This window comes from Melanostigma gelatinosum (assembly GCF_949748355.1).
Source record: "Melanostigma gelatinosum genome assembly, chromosome: 1".
NCBI classification, from domain to species: Eukaryota; Metazoa; Chordata; class Actinopteri; order Perciformes; family Zoarcidae; genus Melanostigma; species Melanostigma gelatinosum.
Genome location: NC_136634.1, coordinates 502,501 through 515,658, shown reverse-complemented (window position 1 = coordinate 515,658; position 13,158 = coordinate 502,501). Strand labels below are relative to the sequence as shown.

General features: G+C 46.8%; 1 protein-coding gene across 1 annotated transcript in view; it reads right to left on the bottom strand.

Moving 5' to 3' along the window:
- Positions 1-819: 819 nt before the first annotated feature.
- Positions 820-13,158, bottom strand: part of gpia (glucose-6-phosphate isomerase a) — a 16,222-nt gene continuing 3,883 nt past the window's right edge. Inside the window, exons 5-18 of the mRNA XM_079280411.1 lie at positions 12,833-12,916; positions 12,608-12,754; positions 10,435-10,506; positions 10,182-10,226; positions 8,594-8,647; positions 8,318-8,378; positions 7,992-8,035; positions 7,718-7,870; positions 7,508-7,637; positions 3,676-3,752; positions 3,448-3,576; positions 3,122-3,197; positions 2,927-2,993; positions 820-1,589 (exon numbers count right to left, since the gene is read on the bottom strand). Coding sequence (XP_079136537.1) covers positions 1,466-1,589; positions 2,927-2,993; positions 3,122-3,197; positions 3,448-3,576; positions 3,676-3,752; positions 7,508-7,637; positions 7,718-7,870; positions 7,992-8,035; positions 8,318-8,378; positions 8,594-8,647; positions 10,182-10,226; positions 10,435-10,506; positions 12,608-12,754; positions 12,833-12,916 — 1,263 coding nt within the window. The 3' untranslated portion in view covers positions 820-1,465. The remainder of the gene's footprint in view (positions 1,590-2,926; positions 2,994-3,121; positions 3,198-3,447; positions 3,577-3,675; positions 3,753-7,507; positions 7,638-7,717; positions 7,871-7,991; positions 8,036-8,317; positions 8,379-8,593; positions 8,648-10,181; positions 10,227-10,434; positions 10,507-12,607; positions 12,755-12,832; positions 12,917-13,158) is intronic.

Below are 13,158 nucleotides of genomic sequence, written 5' to 3'. Positions count from 1 at the left end.
CAGCGTGGATGGGTGGGTCGACCTGTCAATCTAAATACTACTTCCGGTTGTTCGTGTTTTCAGTTGTTTCCTCACGAAGTCCGTCTGAAAACACTTCCAACTTCGTTAAATTGTGTTTTTAAACGTACCATCATTAAAATCACGTTATTACAGCATTATAAACGTTTGTAGGTTTTTAATAGTCTTCGGCTTCTAAAAACGTTCTTGAAAGGCACGAAACGTCCGCTGGAATCTGTGATTTTCAGAGTAAAGTCTGAATGAAACACTAAAGGGAGGAGCTGAACTAAATAAACAAATATAGTAAATAATAAACACGATAAACGTTAAAAAGTCATATTTCTGACACTCTCACAGATGGCGAATAAACTGGCAATGAACACTGAATTATTTGTATGTTATGATTAATTATATTATCAATATATTTATTTAAATTAAGGCTTCTTAAACTATTTGGGTGAATGTTTATTAAATATGTATATTTCCTGTTCACAAGCTTTAAACGTATCAACACTAATAAGTAATAAAATGAGTGCTGGGCAAGTTAACGTGTTAACGCAATCATTAATTAACAGCGACAATTATATAGTCACGCGTTAACGCGTTTGTTTTTTTATTAAACGGACATTTTTAACACAAGAACCGGGCAGCTAGCGGTGAACAGCCGTTTGTGTGGCATCTCTTCCCCTTTCCTTCACCTACATTCCCCTGGGTCCTAAGTCCCTCCATGTACAGCTTCTTATCACCCTAAAGTTGTTTTGTGTGTAATATGTATAATAAGCATCATTTGTATCACTACTGAGAATTTAATAAACATAAAAACATGACTTAGATAGGTTTGCAGTTCTCGAGATGAATATTTAAATATCATCTCTTACACACATGAAGATAAAGTTATGAACACCGGCTGAATATCTATGATCAGAATCATTATAACTGTGTTATAACTGCTGCTGTGTGAAGGGAATACTGCTGCTAACAACAACCTGATGTGTTTAAAGTGCACAATACACTACTTTAGAATTTATTATAGAACTTTGCCATAACAATGAGATTAATCGTAATTTAACATTGTAATCGTTCCACAGCACTAAATAAAATACAGCTATACAATAAATAACATATTCAGCTTGAGGACAGAAGTATAATAATCAAAAGAAGCTCAAAGACTCTACACTTCACCTGCACAGGTGTTTCCACGGACACAAGACACAGGATTCAGCGACAAACGGGACTTTTATTTTGAAAGCCAGTGCAGACTATGTGAGGGGGCGGGGCTTCAGCTACAGTAACATCTGCGGAGAAGCAGCTACAGACAAAGTGCACAGGACTCCAGCCAATGAGAGGGGACTACAGAAGGGGGGGGGGGGGGTGATGATGTCACAGGGGATCAGGTGTAGTTCTTCAGGAAGTTGATGAGGCCGTTAGTGGACTACAGAGGGGGGGTGGGTGATGATGTCACAGGGGATCAGGTGAAGTTCTTCTTCAGGAAGCTGATGAGGCCGTTAGTGGAGGAGTCATGGGACGAGACCTCAGAGTCGTTCTTCAGCTCCGGCTCAATCTGCCTCGCCAGCTGTTTACCGAGCTCAACGCTGACGACACACAACGGGGTTAAGATTAGTGCGTGTGTAGGTGGGTGCGCGTGCAGGTGCGTGCGTGTGTAGGTGGGTGCAGGGGCGTGCGTGCGTGTGTGCGTGTGCGTGTGTGTGCAGGGGCGTGCGTGCGTGTGCAGGTGGGTGCGTGTGCAGGGGCGGGCGTGTGCAGGGGCGGCGTGCGTGTGCAGGTGGGTGCGTGTGCAGGTGCGGGCGTGTGCAGGGGCGGGCGTGTGCAGGGGCGGGCGTGTGCAGGGGCGGGCGTGTGCAGGGGCGGGCGGGCGTGCGTGTGCAGGTGGATGCGTGTGCAGGTGGATGCGTGTGCAGGGGCGGGCGTGTGCAGGGGCGGGCGTGTGCAGGGGCGGGCGGGCGTGCGTGTGCGTGCGTGTGCAGGTGGATGCGTGTGCAGGTGGATGCGTGTGCAGGGGCGGGCGTGTGCAGGGGCGGGCGTGTGCAGGGGCGGGCGTGTGCAGGGGCGGGCGGGCGTGCGTGTGCAGGTGGATGCGTGTGCAGGTGGATGCGTGTGCAGGTGGATGCGTGTGCAGGTGGATGCGTGTGCAGGTGGATGCGTGTGCAGGTGGATGCGTGTGCAGGTGGATGCGTGTGCAGGTGGATGCGTGTGCAGGTGGATGCGTGTGCAGGTGGATGCGTGTGCAGGGGCGGGCGTGTGCAGGGGCGGGCGTGTGCAGGGGCGGGCGGGCGTGCGTGTGCAGGTGGATGCGTGTGCAGGTGGATGCGTGTGCAGGTGGATGCGTGTGCAGGGGCGGGCGTGTGGATGCGTGTGCAGGTGGATGCGTGTGCAGGTGGATGCGTGTGCAGGTGGATGCGTGTGCAGGGGCGGGCGTGTGCAGGGGCGGGCGTGTGCAGGGGCGGGCGTGTGCAGGGGCGGGCGTGTGCAGGGGCGGGCGTGTGCAGGGGCGGGCGTGTGCAGGGGCGGGCGTGTGCAGGGGCGGGCGTGTGCAGGGGCGGGCGTGTGCAGGGGCGGGCGTGTGCAGGGGCGGGCGTGTGCAGGGGCGGGCGTGTGCAGGGGCGGGCGTGTGCAGGGGCGGGCGTGTGCAGGGGCGGGCGTGTGCAGGGGCGGGCGTGTGCAGGGGCGGGCGTGTGCAGGGGCGGGCGTGTGCAGGTGCGGGCGTGTGCAGGTGCGGGCGTGTGCAGGGGCGGGCGTGTGCAGGGGCGGGCGTGTGCAGGTGCGTGCGTGTGCAGGTGCGTGCGTGTGCAGGTGGATGCGTGTGCAGGGGCGGGCGTGTGCAGGGGCGGGCGTGTGCAGGGGCGGGCGTGTGCAGGTGGGTGCGTGTGCAGGTGCGGGCGTGTGCAGGGGCGGGCGTGTGTGTTCTCACCCCCACTGGTCGTAGCTGTTGATTCCCCACATGACGCCCTGAACAAAGATCTTGTGTTCGTACATCGCTGGAAGAGAAATCACAGGATTAATAATATTACTCTTCATCTACAGTTTAGTCCTAAATGATCACTAATGTCATCAGACCTGCTGTTTAACTTGATGAAGTCAGTTTGTTTCAACAGACAGAACTCACCAACCAGAGCTCCCAGTGTGAACGGGCTCAGCTTCTTGAACACGATGGAGTTACTCGGCTTGTTCCCTTCAAAGACCTTCAAAAGAAAACAGAAATGTGAGTTTGTTCAACGTTTGAAAGGAAACCAAACAGACTCTGGAACCGGGGATCGAACCAGCAACCCTGAGTCAGAGGACGAGTCACCACAGAGACTGTTTATAGATCGCTTCTCTCGTCTTCATCACTAAACCATCATTTAAATGAGCTCACTACATGCTCAGAGAGAGAGAGAGGAGCAGGCTCACTGATTGCTCACTGATTGGCTCACTGATTGGCTCACTGATTACTTTGTGAGGCAGCAGCTGCTGCAAGGCGTCTCCCGTCAGGCCTCCGGCCTCCAGCTCTCTACGAGCCTCGTCTGAGGTCTTCCCCTTCATCAGAGCTTCTGTCTGAGCCAGGAAGTTAGCCGCCAGGATCTGAGGACAGCAGCATGTGAGCAGGTCAACAGGTGAGCAGGTGGTGTCAAACAACAGCTGGTGTCTCTGGAGCAGAGGATGGCTGAAGGTGGGCGTTACCTTGTGGTGGAGGTTGTCTCCGATTGGATGCTGAGACTGAGCAGGAATGAGGAAGTCAGCAGGAATCATACGAGTACCTGAGAGAAACCGACGAGTCAGTGAGTTCAAAGGTCACACGTCCACACACACTCCAGTCAATATTTACATCTAAAGACGAGACATCGTGTGTGTGTGTGCGCGCGCACATTAGTGCTGGGCAAGTTAACACGATAACGCATTCATTAATTAACGGCGACAATTATTTTATCGCGCGTTAACGCATTTTTTAAATTTGTTATTATTGTATTGGAGATGATATGTCCCTTCAGGGTTGCCGTAGAGAAAAGGAGACTCCCGCTTCTGGTCGAGGGAGGGGGGGGAGAAATAAACAGAAGCCGTGGGCTGAAACAGATGTCCGGTCTGCCGACTCCGCTTATTACCGTCTTATAAATGCCCCTCACACAGAACCCAGGACGCTCGGTCACAGCGGTGTTTCTTATGCACCGCCTACGGACCGCTACGACTAGCTTACGCTTCGTGACCGTGAACTTTCTGAGCTGCTGCTCTCACTGGAGACTACTGGACATCACTGGGTCACCTTCATCACCTGAGTTACAGCATCACAGTGATGAAGAGTAGAGCTGCGTCACAGTGATGAAGAGCAGAGCTGCGTCACAGTGATGAAGAGTAGAGCTGCATCACAGTGATGAAGAGTAGAGCTGCATCACAGTGATGCAGAGTAGAGCTGCGTCACAGTGATGAAGAGTAGAGCTGCGTCACAGTGATGAAGAGTAGAGCTGCGTCACAGTGATGAAGAGTAGAGCTGCGTCACAGTGATGAAGAGTAGAGCTGCGTCACAGTGATGAAGAGTAGAGCTGCATCACAGTGATGAAGAGTAGAGCTGCGTCACAGTGATGAAGAGTAGAGCTGCGTCACAGTGATGAAGAGTAGAGCTGCGTCACAGTGATGAAGAGTAGAGCTGCGTCACAGTGATGAAGAGTAGAGCTGCGTCACAGTGATGAAGAGTAGAGCTGCGTCACAGTGATGAAGAGTAGAGCTGCGTCACAGTGATGAAGAGTAGAGCTGCGTCACAGTGATGAAGAGTAGAGCAGCATCATAGTGATGAAGAGTAGAGCTGCATCATAGTGATGAAGAGTAGAGCTGCATCATAGTGATGAAGAGTAGAGCTGCATCACAGTGATGAAGAGTAGAGCTGCATCACAGTGATGAAGAGTAGAGCAGCATCATAGTGATGAAGAGTAGAGCTGCGTCATAGTGATGAAGAGTAGAGCAGCATCATAGTGATGAAGAGTAGAGCTGCATCATAGTGATGAAGAGTAGAGCTGCATCATAGTGATGAAGAGTAGAGCTGCATCACAGTGATGAAGAGTAGAGCTGCGTCACAGTGATGAAGAGTAGAGCTGCGTCACAGTGATGAAGAGTAGAGCTGCGTCACAGTGATGAAGAGTAGAGCTGCGTCACAGTGATGAAGAGTAGAGCTGCATCATAGTGATGAAGAGTAGAGCAGCATCATAGTGATGAAGAGTAGAGCTGCATCATAGTGATGAAGAGTAGAGCTGCATCATAGTGATGAAGAGTAGAGCTGCATCACAGTGATGAAGAGTAGAGCTGCATCACAGTGATGAAGAGTAGAGCAGCATCATAGTGATGAAGAGTAGAGCTGCGTCATAGTGATGAAGAGTAGAGCAGCATCATAGTGATGAAGAGTAGAGCTGCATCATAGTGATGAAGAGTAGAGCTGCATCACAGTGATGAAGAGTAGAGCTGCGTCACAGTGATGAAGAGTAGAGCTGCGTCACAGTGATGAAGAGTAGAGCTGCATCATAGTGATGAAGAGTAGAGCTGCATCATAGTGATGAAGAGTAGAGCTGCATCATAGTGATGAAGAGTAGAGCTGCATCATAGTGATGAAGAGCAGAGCTGCGTCACAGTGATGAAGAGCAGAGCTGCGTCACAGTGATGAAGAGTAGAGCTGCGTCATAGTGATGAAGAGCAGAGCTGCGTCACAGTGATGAAGAGCAGAGCAGCGTCACAGTGATGAAGAGCAGAGCTGCGTCACAGTGATGAAGAGCAGAGCTGCATCACAGTGATGAAGAGCAGAGCTGCATCACAGTGATGAAGAGTAGAGCAGCATCATAGTGATGAAGAGTAGAGCTGCGTCACAGTGATGAAGAGTAGAGCTGCGTCACAGTGATGAAGAGTAGAGCTGCGTCACAGTGATGAAGAGTAGAGCTGCGTCACAGTGATGAAGAGTAGAGCAGCATCATAGTGATGAAGAGTAGAGCTGCATCATAGTGATGAAGAGTAGAGCAGCATCATAGTGATGAAGAGTAGAGCAGCATCATAGTGATGAAGAGTAGAGCTGCATCATAGTGATGAAGAGTAGAGCTGCATCACAGTGATGAAGAGTAGAGCTGCATCATAGTGATGAAGAGTAGAGCTGCATCATAGTGATGAAGAGTAGAGCTGCATCATAGTGATGAAGAGTAGAGCTGCATCATAGTGATGAAGAGTAGAGCTGCATCATAGTGATGAAGAGTAGAGCAGCATCATAGTGATGAAGAGTAGAGCTGCATCATAGTGATGAAGAGTAGAGCTGCATCATAGTGATGAAGAGTAGAGCAGCATCATAGTGATGAAGAGTAGAGCTGCATCATAGTGATGAAGAGTAGAGCTGCATCATAGTGATGAAGAGTAGAGCTGCATCATAGTGATGAAGAGTAGAGCTGCATCATAGTGATGAAGAGTAGAGCTGCATCATAGTGATGAAGAGTAGAGCTGCATCATAGTGATGAAGAGTAGAGCAGCATCATAGTGATGAAGAGTAGAGCTGCATCATAGTGATGAAGAGTAGAGCTGCATCACAGTGATGAAGAGTAGAGCTGCATCACAGTGATGAAGAGTAGAGCTGCATCATAGTGATGAAGAGTAGAGCTGCATCATAGTGATGAAGAGTAGAGCTGCATCATAGTGATGAAGAGTAGAGCTGCATCATAGTGATGAAGAGTAGAGCAGCATCATAGTGATGAAGAGTAGAGCTGCATCATAGTGATGAAGAGTAGAGCAGCATCATAGTGATGAAGAGTAGAGCTGCATCATAGTGATGAAGAGTAGAGCTGCATCATAGTGATGAAGAGTAGAGCAGCATCATAGTGATGAAGAGTAGAGCTGCATCATAGTGATGAAGAGTAGAGCTGCATCATAGTGATGAAGAGTAGAGCTGCATCATAGTGATGAAGAGTAGAGCTGCATCATAGTGATGAAGAGTAGAGCAGCATCATAGTGATGAAGAGTAGAGCTGCATCATAGTGATGAAGAGTAGAGCTGCATCATAGTGATGAAGAGTAGCGCTGCATCATAGTGATGAAGAGTAGAGCTGCATCACAGTGATGAAGAGTAGAGCTGCATCATAGTGATGAAGAGTAGAGCTGCATCATAGTGATGAAGAGTAGCGCTGCATCATAGTGATGAAGAGTAGAGCTGCATCATAGTGATGAAGAGTAGAGCAGCATCATAGTGATGAAGAGTAGAGCTGCATCATAGTGATGAAGAGTAGAGCTGCATCATAGTGATGAAGAGTAGAGCTGCATCATAGTGATGAAGAGTAGAGCAGCATCATAGTGATGAAGAGTAGAGCTGGGTCACATGCTCTGACTGTCATGAAGACTCTCACACGCATGTAGATGAACGTGTGAAACATGTTAATCGTTGCCCAGCACTGTGTGTATACATATGCACACACACACACACACACACACACACACACACACACACACACACACACACACACACACACACACACACACACACACACACACACACACACACACACCTTGGTGGATCAGCTGGTAGAAGGCGTGCTGTCCATTGGTCCCTGGTTCTCCCCACACGATTGGTCCGGTGTGATAGTTGACACGAACGCCGTCTTTGGTGATGTATTTACCGTTAGACTCCATGTCACCCTGACGACCACACACACACACACACACACAATACTCAATAAGTGGTGCTGTCTGCGGTGGGTCAGAGCCACGTGTCTCACCTGTTGGAAGTAGGCAGCGAAGCGGTGCATGTACTGGTCGTAGGGCAGCATGACGTGCGTCTCCGCCTGGAAGAAGTTGATGTACCAAACACCGAGCAGAGCCAGCAGGACGGGGACGTTCTGCTGCAGAGGGACGCTGAGGAAGTGGTTGTCCTGGAGACACACGTTTAATCCGTATTAAACATCAGTAACTCAGACAACCAGTGTGTGTTATTACCTCAATAAACAAACAGCTGATTAAATGTTGGCCCAATAGAAACACAGATGACCTCACCATCCAGTGAGCTCCGGACAGAAGCTGCTCAAAGTTCTCAAAGCCTGAAACACACACAGGTCACGGGTCACAGGCAGTAACAGTGATGTAAAATACAACTTTCATTCTTTATGGACCTCAGAGACGATGACGTCATTGTGTGTTTATGTTTCACTGAGTCATGACGAAGAGGAGGAAGAGTTTCCACTCTATAAAGTCTGGTGATGACGACACTAAACGACTTCCTGTTGTGTGTTTTTCATTCATTAATGTCCACGTCACGTGACCCTCTTCATGATGCTGGTCATAGATTATTGAACATGTTGAGATTGTGCGAGTAGACGTACCAACGTGCAGAGCGATGGACAGACCGATGGCCGACCACAGAGAGTAACGACCTCCCACCCACTGAGGAGGAGCACACATGACACATCACCAATCACAGCGCAGAGAACAGACAGGAAGTCCCGCCCACGTCACCAGGAAGAGGGGGGGACCCAGGTCGTTAACTTTATATTAAATATTAATACTGTTTTACATTATCTTTATGAAGGCCGTAGCAGCCAATCAGAGATAGGACAGACTTGATGACATCACGACCTGTCAGCCAATCACAAACTTACGTCCCAGAACTCAAACATGTTGTCGGTGTCGATGCCGAAGTCTCTCACTTTCACCTGAAGACAAACCAGAGGAAATATTATTCACATAATTCACTTATTATCTGCTCACAGAGACGCTAATAAAATAATAATAATAAACTGATTTATAGATTATATTGTAGTGTTTATACTTCTCTATGTAATAATATATATGTATTAAGCATGACCCACTATGTTTCACTTAAAGACATGCATACATGCATACATACATATATATACACGTATACATACATACATATATATACACGTATACATACATACATACATACACACGTATACATACATATATATACACGTATACATACATACATACACGTATACATACATACATACACGTATACATACATACATACACGTATACATACATACATACACGTATACATACATACATACATACATGTATACATACACACGTATACATACACACGTATACACGTATACATACACACGTATACACGTATACATACACACGTATACACGTATACATACACACGTATACACGTATACATACACACGTATACATACACACGTATACATACACACGTATACATGTATACATACACACGTATACATACACACGTATACACGTATACATACACACGTATACACGTATACATACACACGTATACACGTATACATACACACGTATACATACACACGTATACATACACACGTATACATACACACGTATACACACGTACACACGTATACATACACACGTACACACGTATACATACACACGTACACACGTATACATACACACGTACACACGTATACGTACACACGTACACACGTATACGTACACACGTATACGTACACACGTATACGTACACACGTATACGTACACACGTATACGTACACATACACACGTATACACACACACGTATACATACACACGTATACACGTATACATACACACGTATACACGTATACATACACACGTATACATACACACATACACACGTACACACGTATACATACACACGTACACACGTATACATACACACGTATACATACACACGTATACATACACACGTATACATACACACGTATACATACACACGTATACATACACACGTATACATACACACGTATACATACACACGTATACATACACACGTATACATACACACGTATACATACACACGTATACATACACACGTATACATACACACGTATACATACACACGTATACACGTATACATACACACGTATACACGTATACATACACACGTATACACGTATACATACACACGTATACACACACACGTATACACGTATACATACACACGTATACACGTATACATACACACGTATACATGTATACATACACACGTATACATGTATACATACACACGTATACATACACACGTATACATACACACGTATACATACACACGTATACATACACACGTATACATACACACGTATACATGTATACATACACGCACACACTCACGTATATACACGCACACACAGACGCGCGCACACACACACACACACACACAATTAGCCTATAGTAGCATAGCACACAGCCTAGATGACTTACTGCGTTGGTCGACAGAGCCACGAAATGTTTGGCCACAGCAGATTTCTGGAAGACGAGAAGAGAAATGTGACGACACGATATTCACAATGTGCATCTCGTGACAGGAAGTACATTCACAGACGACTGCACACGTAAAGATTTACATTTTATAGAATCAAACTATGGATTCGTGGTGTTCCTTCTCTATCTCTAACAGAACAGTCTGCTTCTATCAGTGTCGTCCAATCAGCTGACAGGAGACAGACGGACTCACATGGTGGGCTGTCTGGAGGAACCAGTCTCTGGCAGACTCTGCGTTGGTGATGGTCTCCTGAGTGGTGAACGTCTGGAGAAAGAACACCACAAGCAGCGTTAACGTGCCGCTAACGTGATGCTAACGTGGTGCTATAGTGACGTCAACATCGATGCTAACGTGATGCTATAGTGACGTCAACATCGATGCTAACGTGATGCTATAGTGACTTCAACATCGATGCTAACGTGATGCTATAGTGACTTCAACATCGATGCTAACGTGATGCTAACGTGATGCTATAGTGACGTCAACATCGATGCTAACGTGATGCTATAGTGACTTCAACATCGATGCTAACGTGATGCTATAGTGACGTCAATATCGATGCTAACGTGATGCTATAGTGACGTCAACATCGATGCTAACGTGATGCTATAGTGATGTCAACAGCGATGCTAACGTGATGCTATAGTGATGTCAACATCTATGCTAACGTGATGCTATAGTGATGTCAACATCTATGCTAACGTGATGCTATAGTGATGTCAACATCTATGCTAACGTGATGCTATAGTGATGTCAACATCTATGCTAACGTAATGTACCGGGTCATCTGGTCATTCATTGTTCTTCAGTACGACTGAGTTTCAGGGAAACGTTTCTGATTTTAACCAGTTTTGTATTTTATTATATTTGAGCAGTGGTGGGCCAGCAAGGCCTTCTCTGCTGGTCTAAACACAATCACAAAGTTATATATATATATATTTTAAATATTTGTTCTTAAATACACTACATGTATTATAATTTATAACATATTGTCCCCATCATCTTATTTCCTCATTGCACAGCTCCTGTCTTCCTCAGTTGCTCTGCTTCCAGTGCAGCTTGTTTTAAGTAGAGCTTTTATCCAATCAGATCTCACCTCTGTGTCTCTAGGTAGAACAGAGCCAGAGGCCTGCAGACTCACAAGTGCATCCATGAGCACTTTAAGTGAATGGGGACGATATTGTTGATTGCCATAGTGTTCAACCAATCAGATCTTTAGTTTGACATGGTGGGCGTGTTCTTTGACGTGTCAGAGCTGCTAGCCGGCCTACAAGTACGTGATTGGTCAGTGGGCTAGCGAGACATGTTGGGCGGTGACAATCCCAAAATCTGCTGCCTCTGTGAGCGGACATGTTCAGCCTCAAACACATTAAAATGTATTCAAGAAATACAACTGGGAGACTCCACTGTCTTCACTAGCGTCCATGAATGGAGAAGGACTTCTTACTGGAACTAAAACACACGGATGTACTGAACAACCGTGAGATTAAACTCTTTGTTAACAAAGAAAGGAGGATGGACTTTGTCTTTAAATAGTGAACAGCAGCTCTGCTAAGTTAAATGTGTTTGTTTGTACATCTGCAGTAGCTTTAATATGCTTGTTTACATATTATTATTTGTACAACTTGTTTTTATGAAGATGGATTTTTGTTTGGTTTTAAACCTGATAGGAACCATCGTTACGTCCTATGTTGCTCTGGGGACATATTTAGTCGGTGCATCAAGTAACAAGAAGACACGTGAAGCGGCAGAAGTCTATATACTCCGCGCAAAGTGTGAAGTTAACGAGTTAAAGTCATGATCTTTGAAGATTCATGTGTTTTCAGGTGGACTCATTGTCCCTCTCGGTGTTGACAGACGAATGAATCAGTCACTGACATGGATGAAGGTTTGGTGTGTTTCCTGGAGGAGGGATCGTAGCGGTACTATGTGTATGTTGTTCCCTCTGAGGTGAAGAACATCTGAACGGCCCATGCTCTTCAGTGTGCGGATGAATACGTGCGATAGCTGTTTCAATGCATTGTCCGTTAATGACGCAGCTCGTATTCATGGAGCTGCATTTAGTGTCTTTATAGGTGTTGAGCTTCATTTTTACACAAAACAAATAATAACCGTAGCTGTGGCGTCATGAGGAGGTTCGACTGTAGGACAGCACCGAGGGCCCAGGTACAACATGCACGGCCCGCCACTGTAACAACGTGGAAGTATATTTAAAAACCATGTTGAACTTCATCCATGTTGCCAGAAACCAGACTTCAGCTGCTGTTTGCTCTCCAACTACAGGCTGTTCTCCAGACATCAGAGGCTACTTATATGAAGAACATGAAAGAGTATCGAGGAGGACGAGGCCTCCTTGATATGTCACCTTGGAGGCGATGATGAAGAGGGTGGTCTCTGCGTTGAGCTGAGCGAGGGTCTTGGCCATGTGAGTCCCGTCGATGTTGGAGACGAACCAAACGTTTGGTCCTCCAGCTGAATACGGCTTCAGCGCCTCGGTCACCATCAGAGGGCCCTGAACGCACCACACCGTGAGGTCAGAGGTCAAGATGAACATAGGAGGAGTCAGATATCTGACCTACAGGTCACTCACCAGGTCAGAGCCCCCGATGCCGATGTTCACAACGTCCGTGATGCTTTTACCACTGAAGCCTTTCCACTCACCGCTACGGACTCTCTGTGGACACAACAAGACCAGAGGTACCTTTAGGTCTTAAACTCTAAAACCAACGACACAAAAACATACGTACGCGACAAACTCTAGAACCAACGACACAAACAAACATACGCGACAAACTCTAGAACCAACGACACAAACGTACGCGACAAACTCTAGAACCAACGACACAAACAAACATACGCGACAAACTCTAGAACCAACGACACAAACGTACGCGACAAACTCTAGAACCACCGACA